We start from the raw sequence: 19,757 nt of genomic DNA, 5'->3' as shown, positions 1-19,757 counted from the left end.
GCCCCATGTTACTCACTCCATGAACCCGGTCTATCAATATTTCAGCAGTAGGCCTCTCAACCTAATATTGTTGTGGCAGCTACAGTTTTCCAAATCATCTGAGCGCAGGAAAAGTGCAGTTAGCTGCATCTGCATATTAGAAACATTAGACTCCAGACTAACTGTTTTTGCTTCCAATATAGTATGGGAAGATTCCAGAGCATTAACTTTGGTAGTAGTAGAGGTAAGTTGTTGCTGGATCTCATCTAATTTGTGTTGCATGGAGGCCTCAACTCTTGAGAGCATGCTATCTAGGTTTGATTTAGTAGGCAAAGAAGAGAGTACTGACCTCATGGTGGACAACTCAGCATGAAGTGCCTGTATAGCGCCAGCTCTGTCAGGAGAGCCTTCTTAAATCCCGGTAATAGCAGAGAAGGAGGGCGATTCAGGGCTACCCGGGATGTCCTACATGTCAGTGGAGCCTGCTGCCCGTTGGAGGACGCATGCGGCGGCACCGCCATCTTGGATTGCGGCCCGCTCTGGGATTCAGCACTGCCGGCCGGGAAATAACGGAGCAACGCTGCCTCTCCCTGCTTGCTGACCTGCCTCAGGGTCCTCTTGCCTCGAGGCATCCAGCTGGGGACACTGGACCGAGATATATCAATGCCTGACTAGGGTAATGCCACCGTTCACAGGTAGCTCAGTGCCTGCACGTCCTCACTCCTCCATCGCGCAGCCACACCCCCCCTTTTTTTTAAACTAAATATCTGATGATAAAAACTGTATGTCTATTAGGGTACCCCATAATTCCAAATAAATAAATGGTAATGTCAAGGTCAACATAGGAGTCCTCATCCACCTTTTGTATCTAAATTTTGTGTAACAATAAACCCTTTTCTGTATGCTGTATGTGACATCACCCATCCCACCAGAAATTGCAATTTTAATTTCCAGATATAAATTTTTTTTCTTTTTCTAAAAAGACCTAAGGCAGACATTTCACTAAGTGTTTATGTTGGCTCACATTGCATCCAGGATCTAAAAATCCTGCTTGATGTTCTCAGCCTTTGTGTTTTTTACCTTCTTAATTTCAAAAAATCGCAGAGAGGCTTCAATGGGTTGAGATGGAAGACCTCTCCTGTCTTTCTTTGACAATTGAGGTAATAATGTGGACCTCACAAAAACAGAGACTTCTCGTTCTGTGCACTATATAGTCCTATTAACTTTTAATTTTGGAGAGAACTGGGTAAATACTAGGTGGTGCTTGACTCGATTCCCTATAATTTGTTTGTGGGGCAATTTACAAATTAATCCTGGGATCCAGAAAAGTGGCAAAACTGTAGCAAATAATCTTTCTCAAGTGTCAAATAATTAACTGAATTACAAAAATGTTTTAAGTGCTTTCAGGCTTTTTCATCTATGTGGCCCGGGGTGACTGTGCTGCATCCAAGCACCTGACATTTGCAAGCAGGAGGACCAAGTCCCAGAAAGCAAGGTAGAAGCAGGGCAGTGCACACAAGTGCCTGATCTTGCTGCAAGCAGAAGGACCCCAGTAGCTTCTTCACACTCCTGCTGAGACCCAGCACTAAGCAGAGTGCCAGAGTCCCAATCCTGCTGCCAGTAGTATGCTGCCGCTCCAGGTGTGAAATCTCAGTTGCATGCTACATTATTTATATTATTATTAATAATAAACAGGATTTATATAGCTCCAACATATTATGCAGCGTTGTACATTAAATAGGGGTTGCAAATGACAGACAAATACAGACAGTGACACAGGAAAAAAAGCAATTACTTCCAAAATGTCCAACAAGAGAAAAGTTATTGCAGAAGGGAGACAATTTATTGAAAGATGGGAACGTGAATATATGTTCATGCTTCACAAAGACAAGCAAGTTCTTATTTTCACAACATGATTAATGCACGAGGAAGGCATGTGATATGGTGCCTCAGGGTGAGGAAGGATCTTTACTTCTACTAAGGCTAATGTATCTTAAAAGAAAGTTTGGCCCGTGACTTAGCATGTGTTTTAGATTTTGGCCCCCTATGTGATTTCAGTTTGACACCCCTGATCTAAAGCAACAATCCTCTCCACTTTGCTTCAGGAAATGTGGACTGGAAGAACATTTCTGTTGGTCCAGTCTTGGAATCATTTTGAAATGACCTTTCAATGAATGCATGTAAAACTTTCTATAACTTCATTTGGTGATTCATTCAACGAGCTTTAACTATTACCTAAACATATTTCCAGCTTAATCCAATAAATGTTGCTAGCAGCTCATGTCACTATTGCCAAATTATCGAAATGAGTGACCTTCACTCTAGAAGGGCTCAATTGGATAACAATTATTCACAAACTCACCCGTATATTTAATAACCTTGCTAGCTTTGACAAAACATGGGGACCATTCACTTAATATTTAGCAAAATAAAGCTTTGCATTTAGATATGCTTAGGCTTGTTCTTCTTTCTCCTTAATATTCCCTGTTCTCTTGGAATAATGTCTCATTAGAAGTCCTAGTTCCTATACTATGTAGATTTTTTTATATTCGGTTGTCTTGTGTATTTTGATTTCACAAGGCTTTTAAGCACAAAAATACTCAAATCTCTTACACAAAGACTGCTGCTTTCTGGCTTGGTATTGATGCTATATACCTTTGCAATATATACTGGTTGTTATGAAACAAACATGATTTGATGTTTAATGTCAAGGGTAAAGATTTCTTGTTGTATGGTGTACAAATCCTTCTTTTCTATTTCTGTGTGTACTATATTGGTTAAAAAATTGTCCAACTCTCTGTTCTCAAAAAACATCCCTTTTACTTAAGATGTACAATAACATTAACATTTCAATACTTTAAAATTTGATCATTTTACATTTTTATTAATTCTTTATATTGGTAGATCCATCTCTTAAAAGTTTTTTTGTCAATGTACATGTTTTTGCATTTTATACTACACTCCACAACACACACATACATTTAATTATGTCAGTCCAATGATTTTTTTTTTTTGACACTCTAGCCACATACAGGATGACTAGGTTACTCCATATAACATGGACATTTCTTCTGTTTTTGCCGGCACTTGCAGGTGTTTAAACAGAAGAGTTATGAAATTGCCTATTCACCTTTCTAGGAGGAGAAGGAAAGCACAGAATGATAAAACCCGTTAGGTTTAATTTTTGAGCTGTGTTTACGTTGACAAGATGCTGGGGAACAATTTTAAACACATTTTTTGTTAACTTCAATTTTTAAGCTTATTTACACTAAAATAGGTATCCTGATTCTGAAAGTGCAGTTAGTTTTTCTCTATCACGTCAAGTTTTTTCTCTATATTAATGGGAATAATATTTCTGGACCAAATATATCTTTTAGGGTTTTATATCTGGAATATGTTTTGATTTCCCTAGTGATTGAACTTGATGGACTTGTCTTTTTTTCAACCTTAACCTACTATGTAACTATGATTACTGTAGCATGGATTTGTATAGGCTATTCACTTACATGCAAGACAGTGTGGTCAGAGGTTGTGCCTTACTCTATGTAGTAAATAAAAAATAAAAAAATGAAAATGAAAAGTAAATGAAAAATAAAAAAATTTATTTTTCTACTTATTTTACTTAACTCCACGTATTTCCTTTCTCCTTTCCTTTCAGATCATGTCTGGCTCTGCTGTTTCTTGTCATAAGTGCCTAAACAACCCCGATTCATTTTGTTATATCTGTGGCCGTTTCACCATTCCCAGTGAAAAGTTCGAATATCAGCACATTTGTAGTGCAAACCTATTTGGCATATTTCAAATTTAACACTTGGTGATCAAGATAAGTCTTGGGCCCCTCATATGGTGTGCAGTGTGTCGAGGGTTTACGAATGTGGACAAAGGGAACACGTGATAAGATGCCATTTGATATACCTATGGTTTGGCGAGAGTCAGGAGATCATTTCAGTGACTGTTACTTTTGTATAGTGAAAACTTCAGGATATACCATGAAAAATAAATTTACAGAGTATCCTAGTCTACCATCGACTATACGCCCAGTAGCTCATTCAGATGGGATCCCAGTGCCGGTTTTTGTTACACTACCCTTTTGAAAAACATGATTATGGTGATGAACTAGGGCATGCATGTTGTTAGCCCCCAAGTGCATACCTTTACATTTATCTATAATAAATGTCATTTGCCACTTGGCTGCCCAATCAAACAGTACATCCAGGTCTGCTTGTAGATTATAGACATCCTGTATGGACCTAATTCCATTACATAGTTTGGTGTCATGTGCAAACACAGAAATTGTACTTTTTATCCCAAACTCTGTATAATTTATTAAGATGTTAAACAGTAACAGCTTCTTGCCTATTTATACCCCTTTGCCCTATTGGCATACTACACATCCCACTCCAGCCGTCACACCATAACTAAGGCATTCCAATTATTTCTATCTATTGTGGTTAGTCTGATGTGCTATGCAGTATGAAGAATTACATTTGTCTTATTGCCATGGCTACCTACAGAACAATCTGCCAATTACTATTTAGCATGCATGCCTCCTCAATTCCTCCTCCTTAAAAATGAATATATTAGCATTCAGAAGTCCTAACTAATTGCTCACCTAGGCAAACCCTAATGTCCATCCATTTTTTTTTTACATCTCTAAATTTGATAACCATCGATCTAGTAAGTATCTATATGTAACTCCAACCAGATGTTCACATACATTTAAAATATATTAAGAGACCTTTTACCTCCAAAAGCTACAAATTTGTATAAATACCACTGTGAATGACATAGAATTAGAAATAAATAAATTTTCAATAACAATAATACATGAAAACAAACATTATATTGGGTATGGGAAAAAGTATATGTATGACATTTTTAAAAATAAATGTAGACACACAATATGAAGTCTGGTTTCTCACCATTTAATTGGAGCAATAAAATGTGTGTAAAAAAATACATGAAATAGAACAGTGACAGACGCGTACATAGACTCCACTTTCACACACGACTCACAACAGACACATTAACAGTGTCACATTTACATAGTGTTGCACAAGCAGTGTCATTCAGGGGCATGCACGCATCATCTACACCATAAAAGATCGGTGACTATACAGTATATTCATCCCATAAAGAGGCTGTGACCTCTGAGGCCTCCAATCTATGATGTGGTTAGTTGCATAGGTGACCTTTTGATTCTTCACATAACTGTCCTGTAGATGCCCAGTATCCTGTTTGGTGAGGTCCCTTTACTCCTAATTTGGTCTCCAGAATATATGAGGTGCTTTTGTACATAAAGATAAAAATATAAGTTGATAAGAACTCTGTCTTCTTGCTTTAAAAGTGGCCTTCAGCACATATATATATATTTATATTAAAAGTAAGTTTTAGTTTTTTTTTTCTTTTTTTTTTTTTTGGAAGGGGGTCAAAGTCGAGTAGCTTCATCACTTGAGTCCTCTGGGGTCTGTAAATTATCCCCATCTCCAAGCTCTGAACCCCAGCCTCGTGTAATAGAAGATGGCGTGCTCTGTGTGGAAGATGGGGGACCAGAGCTCCCCCCACCCCAGCTGCCTCCCCCCTCCTCTTGCAGATATCGCCGAACTTCCTGGGGTAACTGGCGAAACTCAGCTTGGCACTCCTCTTCCAACTGGGCCATCAGCTATGGAAAAAAAGAGGGTGGTAAATAAAAAGGATGGAATGAATATTTGGATAATTTCATCTGATAAATTTGTTATGAATATTTTTCGATCAAATTCTATAAATTAAAATCAGGTGACTTGGCTTTACAAACAGAGGTATTCAGGAAAAAAAGCCTTTTGGTAATTCCAATGTAGCTTACTTTAAGTTTGTGCCCAAGGGTGGTTGCCTCCAAAAAAATATTTGCGGAATATTGCCATCCCCTAGGAAGTACAAATTTTTAAGTAGGTACAGAAAATGCAGGTTTTGTGGGCAAATTATGTAATATTATTTACAAAAGAATTCAATCATGTTAAAAAGTCAGACAGCTAATGGATATTGTAAGAGAAAGGTTGTTCAAAGTTCACTGCGCGCTTAAATGAGCGTGGCAGTGGCGTTTCTTGCTCAGCACATACGCAGTGGACTCTGCGTCAGCCTAAACAATAAAAGTATAAACATATAAAGTGACAATAAAAGTATGTTCATTAAACAAAAAGCCACATCCTTTATTTTGGAAGTTGGGTGAAGGCTCAATGGTAATTTTGCTTACCACTTAAGAAAACAAACTATGTGACAAGAGCTGTTTTACATGTTGTATAAAGTCCTGAGACACTAAACTAAATGTGATTATTCATAGCTATTCACTGCCATCTTAGTGCATGCTGGGAAATTGCTGATTTACAATTTCATGAGCTCACTTTCGTGAGCAAAAGACAATGAACAGAGAGAAAATGCACAGCCATCAGTGGTAAAGATTTATGTCATCTGTGGAGATATACCAGTTTTTATCCTTGTAATACACAGCTGTAAAGATGAAGTTCAATGCTGACCTTAGGCTCCTCATCCCTTATCCTCTGTATTGTGTCCTGATGAGCCGTCAGTAACTTCTCTTGACGTCTCTTTTGTGCTTCTTCCAGCTATTGAAAAAAAAAAATGATGAGTACAGTGCAAAGGTTACTGTAAGCTACTATAAGCTAAATAGACCATCAGACTGCAGTGCTGTTTCTGTGTCTTCTGAATCGATCAGCTCACATATTTTATGTGACCAAGATTACTTACACTGCGTAGAAAGTTCACCGACTCATTGATGTGACGTCTGTTGATCTCAGTGAGTTCTCTGCAGAGAAATAAAGAGTTAATACCAGGAGGATGACTCAAGAAAAAAAAAAAAAAAACAGATCTTTGAACGATATAAAACAGATGTAGGAAAGAATATAAGCAGAAGATGTATTTGACAGAAATATTAATACACTTGATTATAAGCTACTTACCCATCTTTCTTGTGGCGGTCTCGTGACTTGGCTTCAGTAATGCTGTTATGTCTCTTTCTGTCCAGGATCTTTTGTAGTTCTTTCTTCTCCCTGGAGGATTGTTGAAAATAAATCTTAAGGTCATGCCACTAAAAACAGTGCAAGCACTTATAGGCACGTCAGCCACACAATATACACAATTTTTTTCTGATAGTAAACGTGTCATTGTGTTTACTGGATTTTCCGAATACTAATGATGGTGACACTATGAAAAGTGAACATTATAGTTAGACAGATTTATCTCATATACTGCCCTTCTTCTATTATGGCTTTTAGATGAGAATGTATCAGTTTATGGCACTGGTCAGTATATTAATCCAATAAGTCTCATATCAACTGGTGTTTTATGTACATTGGCAAAAAAAACAAAAAAAAAAAATGTAAGAATGCCTTCTAATTTAAATGAAAAAAAATGACATTTTGAAAAGCTTAGCCTTAGATGGAAACACATAAGATAAAAATCATATCTCTCAGGGCTCTCAATTTATTTGTTTTGTGCATACAGTTAGGTCTATAAATATTTGGACAGACAATTTTTTTCCAATTTTGGTTCTGTACATTACCACAATTCATTTTAAATGAAACAACTCAGAGGCAAATGAACTGCAGATTTTTAGCTTTATTTCAGAGAATTGAACAAAAAGATTGCATAAAAATGTGAGGAACTAAAGCCTTTTTTTACACAATCACTTTATTTCCGGGGCTCAAAAGTAATTGGACAAATTAAAAAATTGAAAATAAAATGTTCATTTCTAATACATGGTTGAAAACTATTTGCTGGCAATGACAGCCTGTAGCTTTGAACTCATGGACATCACCAGATGCTGGGTTTCCGCCTTTTAAATGCTCTGCCAGGCCTTTACTGCAGCGGTTTTCAGTTGTGTTTGTTTGTAGGCCATTTTGTCTGAAGTTTAGTCCTTAACAAGTGAAATGCATGCTCAATTGGGTTCAAATCAGGTGACTGACTTGGCCATTTAAAAGTATTTCACTTCTTTGCTTTAATAAACTCCTAGGTTGCTTTGGCTTTATGTTTTGGGTCATTGTCCATCTGTATTATAAAACACCTCCCAATCAATGTGACTGCATTTAACTGGATTTGAGCAGACAGTATGTCTCTGAACACCTCAGAATTCATTCAGCTGCTTCTGTCCTGTGTCACATCCTGGATAAACACTAGTGTCCCAGTGCCACTGGCAGCCATGCACACCCAAGACATCACACTGCCTCCGCCATGTTTTACAGATGATGTGGTATGCTTTGGATCATGAGCTGTTCCACGTCTTCTCCATACTTTTTTCTTTTCATACTTTTCCAAAGAATGTTTTTTCCAGAACTGTGCTGGCTTTTTAAGATGATTTTGAGCAAAGTCCAATCTAGCCTTTCTATTATTGAGGCTTATGAGTGGCTTGCACCTTGCAGTGCGCCCTCTGTATTTACTTTCATGCAGTCTTCTCTTTATGGTAGACTTGGATATCGATACCCCTACTTCCTGGAGAGTGTTGTTGGCTTGGTTGGCAGGTGTTTTGGCGTTGCTGAGTTCACCAGTGCTTTGTTTCTTTCTCATGATGTACCAAACTGTAGATTTTGCCACTCCTATTATTGTAGCAATTTCTTGGATGGGTTTTTTGTTTTTTCAGCTTAAGGATGGCTTGTTACACCTGTATAAAGAGCTCCTTTGACCGCATGTTGTCTGTTAACAGCAAAATCTTCCACATACAAGCACCCCCCTTCAAATCAACTCCTCAACAGGCAATCAACAGGCCTTTTATCTGCTTAATAGATAATGACATAACAAAGGAATTGCCCACACCAGCCCATGAAATAGCCTTTGAGTCAAATGGCCGAGTTGTTTCATTTAAAATGAATTATTGTGGTAATGTACAGAACCAAAATTAGAAAAAAAGTCGTCTCTGTCCAAATATTTATGGACCTAATTGTATATGTATACTTACTTTTCATTGATTTCTTTTAATTTTTTCAACTGAGTAGTATGACAGGACTGAGCCACATCCAGCAGTTTCTGAACAGCCTGAAATGATAAAATGATAGTTTAACACCAAATAGTACGTTGCTCAGGTCCTTCACCAGGACACAGAGTTCACATTACCTGCTGCAGGTGGATGTGTTTGATCTTGCGTTCTTGTTCATGCTGAAGTTCCCTCATCTCTAGCAGGCGCCTCTGCTGCTCTCCCTGCAATTCCATCAGCTTTTTCTGCTGCTCTTCCTGCTCTGAGTGCAAACTGCAAGACATCACAAAACACATTATTGCAGAATAGATGTAGACTGAAAGGAGACATTTAATATTTAGACAGAAAAGGTTTAGAATAATCACATGAAGTAACACATGTGAAGACACCCTAAATAATTAGTGATAAATCTTCAGTATAATATGTTAAGCTGGAGACATGCTAGTCATTTACAGTCATGTGCTCAGTGACACTTTATTAGATACACCTACTTATTGGCACAAATATCCATACAACAGAACAAGTGACCACAACTCTTTAAAGTGACAACAATTCTATAAAGCATGAGGAACTATTCAAAATGTTTACCTATTCAATCACACATTAGAATAAAATGATTGTTCCAAGTCACTGACTAAAGAATGAGTTTAAACGTGATGGTTACTGTATCTCACAACCTGCTCACAGTAAGAAGAATTCACAGGGAATAATGTGCATTATGTGAAAATGGTTTCTTAATAAGAGAGGCCAGAAAAGAATTGGAAGACTGACGGGCAGTCCCCAGCTGATGAAAAAACATTTGTATAACAATCATTTACAATTGAGCAGCAGTACATTTCTGAACATGCTATGTGTTGGCCCATGGCTTACTACAGAAGAAAACAAAGAACAGGAGACTATAGAGGGCATGGAATCATCAAGGTTAGATGTCTGAAAATGTGCAGATAGTGGAATCAGAATGAAAAATACATTTTTGTGAATGATGTGAAATGCAACATAATGTATAGCCAACACATCAGTGAGCAACAAAGACGTTTTGGGAAAAAAAATACCTAAAAAATGTTTCCAACTTTAACAAGAATTAATTTTACAAAACAGTTACATGCCATTATTACCAAAATTCATATTAAATAAAATGAGCCCTGTCACACTGATATTGTTTCCAACACCAGAGGTTATTATTATAAGTAAAGACTTCTGAATGTTAAAAATGCATCAGCAATCATTTCCACACAATATTAATCCCTAAAATATCTCCTTTTTTCAGGAATTGTACCACAGCAGTTTAACGTACTATTGGATAAGTACAGTTTACTAGAATTTAGTGCGTCAGAGCTCATAAAAAAGCACAACTGATCTAAGACCACAAACTAATATTATTTCTGCTTGACACAGTGTCACTGATCCAGTTCTGCTGGCAATACTCACTCTTGTCCACTTTTTAGACTTTTCCCAAATCTTTTCTTTCGAATGCTCTGCAGCTGTATGACTCTGCTGTTCTGCTCCTTGCATAGTGAAGACACTTTACGCAGGTGCTTTCGGTGCATATGGCGCAATTCTCGATACTGCCGGCAAAGCAGCTTCACAAAGCTTTTCTGTAACTTAAGCTCCTCCAGGGATGGTGCTTGTACATCTAACAATGTCAGAAAAAAAACAAGGCTTGGTTGGGAAGGTTTATTTCTTTTTTGTGCATGCATTAAATAGGTATTCTCACTTCATTTATACAATCAAGATGAGGATAAGACGGGACTGAGAGCTTGCTTTCAATTTTAGGTATGGCAATTCAACTGGCACCCCACTATCCATCCATTAAAACATGACAACATGGTGCATCTATGTTTTTATTACATGTAAGGATGGTGGGGAGAAATAGCACTGGTAGACACAATCAAAACTAACCATTGTAGAGGGGAAGATTATTTATGAGAGCAGGTTTTGTTCAGTTGTCTATTTGTTCCTCTAAAATGTCATTTTAATAGAATTCTGCTATCCTCATAATAGATTTTTTTTTTTTTTTTGGAATTAGTAGGTACACACATTGGGAGGCACAATAGGAGCACAAATCCACATAAAATTCAAATAATAATATGTAAAGTTACCTGTTAGTACACTTGCTATGATGTCATCCCGGTGAACTATAGAACCAGAAGATAAAAAAAAATACATGACTAAACATTCTTTATAAAATACAGAAGATCAGAAAAATGCATAAAAAGACATTGATGTTTCCAGTATAGGCTACAGCTAACTAAACAGCATACAAACACATTCCAGATAGCGGCACATTTCCAACCTTGTGACAACAGTTTAGAACAGCTTTGTTTGCACAGGGACTGTACTGTGCAAAGTCATGATCAGAGTCTGGTGTGGAGAAACTTAAATTATCTGGATAAAACTGACACAAACTCTACTGAATACCTTTTGGAATAGATTATAAAAATAACTGTGAGCCAGAAGCCAGTTGTCTGCAGACATGGCTTTTTATGGCTCACCTTCTGAACTGTCCCTCACTACTGCCTCCTCTGCACTTCCCTTGTAATGATATTAATCATATATAGAACAACATGAAAATTATTTAGATGCCGATTATGATGCACTCACCAATAATGAAGTTAGCAAACATCATCACACATGTCACAGTCATATTCCACTATTCACTGAATATGAAAAAAATCAACATATTTTACAACTGGGGCAGCACGGTGGTTTAGTGGTTAGCCCTCGAGCCTTTGCAGTGCCTCTGCATAGACTTTCCATAGGTTTCCTCTCTGGGTACTTCGTTTTCCTCTCGTATCCCAAAACTTGCAGTTAGGTTAATTGGCTTCCCCCCCAAATTGACCCTAGACTGTGTTAACTATGTTGACATATGACTATGGTAGGGTCATTAGTTTGTGAGAGACTTTAAACTGTTTGGTCAATGTTATAAAGTACATATTGTATGCCTTAGAACTTTGCCTTGCATTGTGCTGTGTTACTGTAGATGCAGCATGTCCTTTTAAAGCAGACTTATCCCTGAGAGATGATGTAAGCTGCCATTGCTGAACTTATTGTAAAGGATGCCAATTGGCTGGATGTAAAGCGGATCTTTTTGGTTATAACCACTCACCGGGCATAGTTGTGCTGAAAACCTGCCTATGCATTCTGGGTCAGTGATGAATAAAGTATTTAGGGCAGAGGATCAGAACACCAGACAAGCTACAGTACGGTACTTTTAAGAACAAGGACAGAAATTGCATCTTCCATTTTCTTTAGAAAAAGTTCTGCTTTAAACTGTGTTTGAACTAATAGCAGTTATCCAAAGACAGCCTTTTCATGTTGGTGTTTTTTGTTTGAACAGATGCAGTAGAATACAAGGCCCACCATATAAAAAAAAACAACAATGTTGCTATTTTAAGCAATGCTTTACTTGGGAATAAAACAAAAAATAATAAAGTAAAATAGTTTCTATCCAAATTTTTACACATGTATGTAAAAATGTGTGCACCTACACCATACATACGTATGCAAGTGACAATTATGTAATACATTTTATGTGTTGCTGTGCATGAGTGTTGAGTGAGAAAAATAATCCTGTGGTGTATATTAATAATAGTCAACCCTTAAATGAAAAGCTAAAATATATATAAAAAGTTGCCTACACAGAATATTAGTCACTGTTTTGCAGCAAATTTTAGACTCCACACATTTTGTACCTTTGTACTTTTTAAACTTACTAAATAACTTATAGCTGAAAATATAGGCTTAAATAAGTAATTTCTCAAAGTTGGGTGACAGAAAAGTTCGTAACTACCAACACCTTACAATACATAAAATCTCTGCTTTCAGAAAATGTATATATTTAAGGAAATCTTAAACCAAAAAAAAAATGTACATTCTAATTTAAATTGATGCATTTGCAGTGGTCTGACTTTAGGCATAAGAGGAAGCCTATATTGTCAGATTGAGTCCATTCTAAATTCTAGCAGACGATGCCTAAAATGTTTTTTATTATTTGATAACAAGAGGACACAATAGCATTCACACTGTCAATGTACCTGGAAGATTCAAACCTTTTGTACATGACCAACATGTAATAATGTAGATGGTCGGATTGTCTCAGCTTTTTACCTTATTTCCTTTCTAGTATGGTGGAAACATTTACACTTGAACACCAGGGGGCAGCAAAGGATCAGACAAATAAAATACTTCAGATAGAAATAAGAATTTAGAATATGTAACATCTTGCATCTTGAAAAATATAAACATCTTGCACATTAAAATTACTGTCTACAATTTCATTTTACTTTATAAAAAAAACAATGCAACATGCCTACTGTGATTGTCCCCGCAAGAATCAAAGTAGGAAGATGTCACAACATACCTATAGGTGATATTGGTGTGATAGATTGCTTCTTGATACCTATGGGTGTCTGAGGAGGGACATTTGCTATTTCAGTCTTTTTCTTCTCCTGTGGTTTATCTGCATTGCTGAGCTGCAGTGGATACAGAAAGAGTGTTATCTATGGATGCTTTATAAAGGTTATGTCTTTTGAAGACTGTGGTGCACTTGTGATCTAGCACAGAAGCTTGACAATTCATTCCACTTTCTATAAATCCACAATTTCCAGCATACCTCCCATAACACGCCTACATAACATGAAACGGACAACAGCTATACTAAAATCTAACCAAAAGCTTTTTTGCATATATATAATATATATGCGGGACTATGCAAAAATAATTTATAGGTTTTGAACTTTTAAGAAGACCACACTAATATGGAAATATTTTAAAATGGTAAATTATTGTTTTGCTGTAAATAGACCTGAATAGTGGGATATCAGAGACTGGAGCCATCTATATCTTTAATTTGCATGAGCAGCCAGTAAGTGCAGAAGAGGTGCTGGGATTTATTATGGGAAAGCTAGCATGCTGTGTTAATATGATGCAGACATCCTACAATAAATCCTAAAGTGTAAACAGATTTATAACAAATACAGTTAAATGTACTCAAGGCTACTAATGATGCAAATTATCAGTGTCCAAACACGGGTTGGTTAGGATTAACGACATGTTGTTTTACACATACCCTGCAACAGGTGATATGTTTTCCTGCAGTCATCTGATATCAAAATAGACAACAAGACATTGCCCTTACTTTATTTTAATGTTGACCTTTAATATGCTTTGGAGACTGTAAGAATATGCTTTTTACAGTCTTCAACACATAATAGTCATAAATAAAATAGTAATAAAAGGTAATAATAAAATAGTAATAAAAGGTCAACATTAATATGAAGTAAGGGCAATGCCTTGTCTATTTTGATATCAGATGACTGCAGGAAAACTTATCACCTGTTGCAGGGTATCTGTAAAACTCCTTCTGAGTCACCAATTTAGTAGTTGGTAAAAATATCCAATCACAGGGGTACCTAAAGTGCTTAGGTAGAAAATGTCTGAACATTGTCCAGATAGTAACTGTTCCTCAAGTAGATAGTACTAATGAGTTTTATAGGGTGCTTTAATATCAATATCCGTAATGTCTGAACACCCAAATGATGAGTGCAACTACTCTGTGCTATACAACTCGGTGGAAGTGTCCTTGGCTAGAAAGCTCAGCACTAGTATATGACAATGCAATTATCATATGACAAGCACAACGTTTAAGACAAAGCACAGAAGACCACTTGAGGTGTTCTAAAGATGTCACAGCCTACAGCTAAAATTTCAGTCTTGAGTAGACAGACCCCAATAAGGGACTGAGAATGTGCAGAATGAGTATCCATCTTTGGTAAACAATTTTTAGATTTTTTTTTAATCATTATTTAATATACGTATCCCATGAATGCCCTGGTGTTTGCTGTACCTCAGTGTCTCCAATCAGAGCCACAAGTTTCTTGGCTCTCTCATCCAGACTGACATGTTGGGTGGGGAACATCAGAGCTTTGATGTACTCTGTTGGGGATGAAGTTAGTGGTTATTATTAACATGGAAGAAGACAAACCAAACAATGATACATACAATGAACAATGATACATTCAATTAGAACTCAGAAATGTATTGGTCAAAGGTGAAATGATGTTCATACACAGAAACTATAATGTAGACATCTCAAGTAGGATCTGTTAACACTGACCTTGGTGGTTATCAGGAATATAGTCATTTACTTCTGTGTAGACAAGCAAAGCTGGGAGACACAGGGGCTGATTAATTTCATTTCTGAGACAGATGTAGTGATAACCTGACAGAAACAAAAGATTAATCAGGAGATAGACAAAAACAGATTGAGGCAAAAGAAGAGAAAATGTGTTTCCTCCCTAGTCTTTATCCAAGATAAAAATAAAATTAAAGAAATTTACAGTCAAAACAGCCATTATGTGTGAAAATGTGATTTTTAGGGTAAAGTGAGACATTGGACTGCAGTCCATGCTATCCTAATACCGCATACACAAAGTGCTATGTATCATTTGTGTATAGAATGCCTTTTTTTTATTTTTGTAAAGGCAAGCTTTTCATTAGATATCTGTGTGCCATCTATGGGTTCACATAACATGGCCGTGGAAACGACATGAATCAGACTCTCTTGTTTGGCTATTATTTTACTCGACACTGTGCCTTACCCACTTCATTACTTTAAAGGATTTATTCACAAAAGGTGAAAAACCAACTAGTACTGTTTTAAATGTCAATGTTCTTGTAAAAGGCACTGGGCTCAATTCACAAGGCAATGTGGCTAATTTTTTAAACCTCATGCGCATTCTGATCTTGTAGTACTGGGTCCCAGGTTCGAATCTCAGCCAGGACACTATCTGCATGGAGTTTGTATGTTCTCCCTGTGTTTGCAGGGGTTTCCTCTGTGTACTTCGGTTTCCTCCCACATTCCAAATACATGTGGTGTAGGTTCATTGGCTTTCCCCTCAAAACTGACATGACTATGTGGGACATTAGCTTGTGAGCTCCTTTTGGGCGTAGTACTCACAAGCAAATCAACTGCAAATTTTGACCTAAACAGACTGACCAAACAGACCAAAACCAATAATTTATCAGTCAAAACATTCAACCACTGCACACATGTATGATATTGAACCCTCACACGCCTTTATCTCAGGTGGAAAGTCATCAGAATTTTTCTATCTAATCATTTATATCTAATCATTTTTATCTAATCATTTTTATCTAATCATTTTTATCTAATCATTTTTATCTAATCATTTATACACACAACATAGGTTGGGTATTCATAATTTATTAAAATGTCTGATCTATCCACTTTTGATTGAAAACCCAAAATGATAAGATCAGCTGCACAGCGGAATGAAAACTGGATAAGAAGTAAAAATTGTCTTGTGTATACTACTTTTCTCCCTATTTTTATGTGTGCTAAATATTATACAGCATACATATCCATACTCCTTGTACTCAAAAGATAATCATGGTAGCATATGGCATTTTATACAGCAAGCAGCATAAAATTCAGTTGAAAATATAAACACTGCAGCATGCTTCACAATTACATATCAGATGCATACCAGGGATATCTGTGTGCAGCAATTCTTATGAAATTTAAAGGGCCCATAATTTGGGAAAAAACCAAGGCCTACAATATAAATAACCCACCTATGCGTTTATGTCTTACCTGGTCGTATTGCAGATACTGGCAGAATCCTGTGACCAACAAACTTTCCACCTTCTTCAAACACGGCAATGCGAAGAGAGGCAAGAGTAGGTAGCACCACCTAAAGGAGAGGTGTGTAAGGCCATCAGAGTGAACTGAAAACTTGATGAAGACACTTATATTAAGTTGCATACTGAAAGTGGGATATGGCTAGGAAGAGCGCTTTGGGAGCAGAAACGTAAGCAAAGTAGATGGTTCAATACCTTAGCAAATTCAAATGGCTCCTCATCCCATACAGGGTTAAAAGAGTTTCCTTGGGACGTTTTCGTCCGATATTTTCTTTTTGTGTCAACAGGCAAACCAAACATATCAACCTCTACATATATCCCAACACGTTTATCAGACAGGAACTGACCTGAGATAATCTGGGAAATAGGAAAAAAAAAGTTAAGATTAAAACAGGAAAGTTAGCAATCTCCATTCTACTTCCTTACACTTCTCTGCTGCTTTCTCACCTTAATTTTTACAGTATTTGCCACAATCCCATCAACAATATTTTCTGTAAAAGGATCAAAGGGCTTATCTGTCCTACGCATGAATTCTGGCTTTAGTAGGTACCCACTGCGATGGTTATATTCAAATATCCCCATATTCAACTGCATGGCCAGGTCTGCAATAAAAACAATGCAATTATGAGTAGTGTAATGTTTTGTCACATACATAATGGAGAACTCTGTACAATAGGTAACTTTTTACAACTTGCTTTATAAATAAGAAAATCATTATTATTATCCAAATATACATTATTTAGCTTTCAACCCAAACAATGGGTACAAATAAATGTTACACCATGATTTATCCTATATATATCAGCCCATAGCATTTAATCAAAATTACTTTATTTTTTAATGGACCTGAATTACATAAACATCTACGAGTATAGGAAGGTGCCTATATATTTCTGTGTGTACAACCTCAAAGCTGTACTTGCATTCATCTGTGAATACTGCCAGTAGCAGGGTCAGATGTGACCATGTAGCAGACAAAGTAGGACAACCAATAGATGCCAGACTACATTTCTTAGCAGGGCAGCATTACAGTAGTAACCACACGTCTAGAAGAGGGGCACGGCTTGTAGGCACAGGAAAAAGGCGATGAGCAAATGCAGGGCCTTAGTCTCTTAACATGAAACTAAAAAAGGACAAAAGAACTGGCTGTGTAGATGCACAGCTAAGCACAGTTCATAGTGTCATTTTGATTATGTAAAGTTCAGTTCACAAGGTAATGACTAAAATTTACACTAACCAACATGATTGCTCTATGCTTGTTTGTGTTTAGTTGGGCTAAAGTTTGGTGCAGAAAAAAAAAAGACAGTGAATTGAAAAAACACTATATATACACACACAATATATTGTAGAAACCTACAGTACATGACCATTCCATACGTGATCAATATCAAGTAAAAGATAGGTATACCATGCATTTTGATAAAATGTAGAGATGATAATTGGTAAAAATGAAATTATTTATATATATATATATATATATATATATATATATATATATATATATATAGTGCAGACTTATCCAATTCTGCAGAATAGTTTTCTTAGCTACCAAGAATATAATAGACAAAAGTTTGCTACACCCCTTAGTGATTCTCGTCCCTTGCAGGGTCAGCTCTCCAATCCCAAATACCCAACTAGGGGATAAAGACAGAACATTAACCAAATGTCTCATGGTGTATGAGACTACAATCCTCCAAAAATTTCCAACTCTAGGGCAATCCCACAACATGTGGTGCAGATCAGCTTCCATTGCACCACCTTTCAAACAACTGGGGGAGTGGCTAAGCCCCTCAGGTCCTCTTTAATAGATTGCATGTTTTTTTTTGCATAGCTTTCATTGGATTGTGAGCTCCTCTGAGGATCAGTTAGTGATATTACTCTAAAGTAATGCGTGATATGCTGGCACTATATCAAATAAAAAAAAACAGTTATGCTAGTGCCTTTTTAAAATGTATGCTACATATTATTGCCCAACTAAATGCTTATATAAAAGTATATTGAGGGTTTAAAACAGGGGTGTCAAACTCTGGCCCGCGGGCCAAATCTGGCCCACAAGGTCCCTTTTTTTGGCCTCACCAAATAATTTCGTAATTAAATTACATCTTGCCCGCCTGCTACTACGCATTGTAGTGAGTGATGCCACTACTACAATTCCCTGCATCACTCGCGTCTATAGACCAGCAGCTTAAGCTTATTGTTGTTTTGTACTATTGACTGTTCTATAGACACAAGTAATGCCGGGAATTGTAGTCTCGAATCACTCGCATCTATGGAACAGGAGGGGAGATATCTCTGCCCATCCCCGCCCCACTCCCACACATCCCAGGCGCCTACAGTAATATATTGTAACTGTAGTTCTGCATGCAAATGATAGAAGTGGCACAGAGGTTAATTTGAATCTTCTATATCAGGCAGTACCAGCAGCAGGAAAACAATTCGTTAAATCATCCCAGTTGTATTTCTATGATTGAAGTGCATAGCTCGGAGGACTTACAGTCAGTATTAGGCTGAGGATCTATTATAGTGTGCTGGAACATGCACAGGGAATCTCCATTCATTTCCTTACACATGGCAGGAGCCCATGAATTGTCACTACCTCACATCATTTTCAATACATGCAATACATAGACATTATTCCTGTACACACATCATGTGACAGAAAGCCTAGGCAATGATCACATAATGCCTGACTACCGGGGGCATTGTGTTTGTTTCAATCCATTAGAGACTGCATAGTGTAATATTTACTGCATAGTGTAACATTTAGTGTCAGATAAACTTGTGATGTGAGAGGATGCACAACACACAGGCTGCAAAGATAGATAGAAAGTATTTATTATTTTTTTCAACCCTGAAAAGGCATCACTGGGCTAAACTATACTTAGTGGTCATTTTCAACAAAAACACCAGCATAGGTTTGGGTGTGGATTTTCATCTAGAATTCTTGTAACGAGTGTTCAGCTAAGCTACTGTTGTCTTTGTATCGGCTTGAACCAGCCTGGCCATTCTTCTGACCTCCTACGTCAAACAAGTAATTTGCTGATCATCAGCATATCATATTACCAATGTCTACATGCCTAAATGTATTGCGTTGCTGCCATCTGTTAGTTTGATTAGATCTTTGTAATAACAAGCAGTTGAACAGGTGTACCTAAAAAAG

At 37.0% G+C, this 19,757-nt stretch overlaps 1 protein-coding gene across 2 annotated transcripts in view; it reads right to left on the bottom strand.

Moving 5' to 3' along the window:
- Positions 1 to 4,888: 4,888 nt before the first annotated feature.
- PLCB3 (phospholipase C beta 3) overlaps positions 4,889 to 19,757 on the bottom strand; it is a 100,415-nt gene continuing 85,546 nt past the window's right edge. Inside the window, exons 20-33 of one of the 2 annotated variants that reach the window (XM_072421492.1) lie at positions 17,045 to 17,199; positions 16,793 to 16,954; positions 16,551 to 16,650; positions 15,051 to 15,155; positions 14,781 to 14,869; positions 13,296 to 13,407; positions 11,035 to 11,070; positions 10,364 to 10,568; positions 9,076 to 9,208; positions 8,921 to 8,997; positions 6,930 to 7,019; positions 6,718 to 6,775; positions 6,489 to 6,575; positions 4,889 to 5,641 (exon numbers count right to left, since the gene is read on the bottom strand). In XM_072421492.1, the coding sequence (XP_072277593.1) occupies positions 5,408 to 5,641; positions 6,489 to 6,575; positions 6,718 to 6,775; positions 6,930 to 7,019; positions 8,921 to 8,997; positions 9,076 to 9,208; positions 10,364 to 10,568; positions 11,035 to 11,070; positions 13,296 to 13,407; positions 14,781 to 14,869; positions 15,051 to 15,155; positions 16,551 to 16,650; positions 16,793 to 16,954; positions 17,045 to 17,199 (1,643 nt within the window). In that variant the 3' untranslated portion in view covers positions 4,889 to 5,407. Of the gene's footprint in view, positions 5,642 to 6,437; positions 6,576 to 6,717; positions 6,776 to 6,929; positions 7,020 to 8,920; positions 8,998 to 9,075; positions 9,209 to 10,363; positions 10,569 to 11,034; positions 11,071 to 13,295; positions 13,408 to 14,780; positions 14,870 to 15,050; positions 15,156 to 16,550; positions 16,651 to 16,792; positions 16,955 to 17,044; positions 17,200 to 19,757 lie in introns of both variants that reach the window. The other variant, XM_072421493.1, reaches the window with a different exon arrangement.

Source organism: Pyxicephalus adspersus, chromosome 9 (genome assembly GCF_032062135.1).
Source record: "Pyxicephalus adspersus chromosome 9, UCB_Pads_2.0, whole genome shotgun sequence".
Lineage (NCBI taxonomy): Eukaryota > Metazoa > Chordata > Amphibia > Anura > Pyxicephalidae > Pyxicephalus > Pyxicephalus adspersus.
This window is presented reverse-complemented; position numbering and strand designations above follow the sequence as displayed.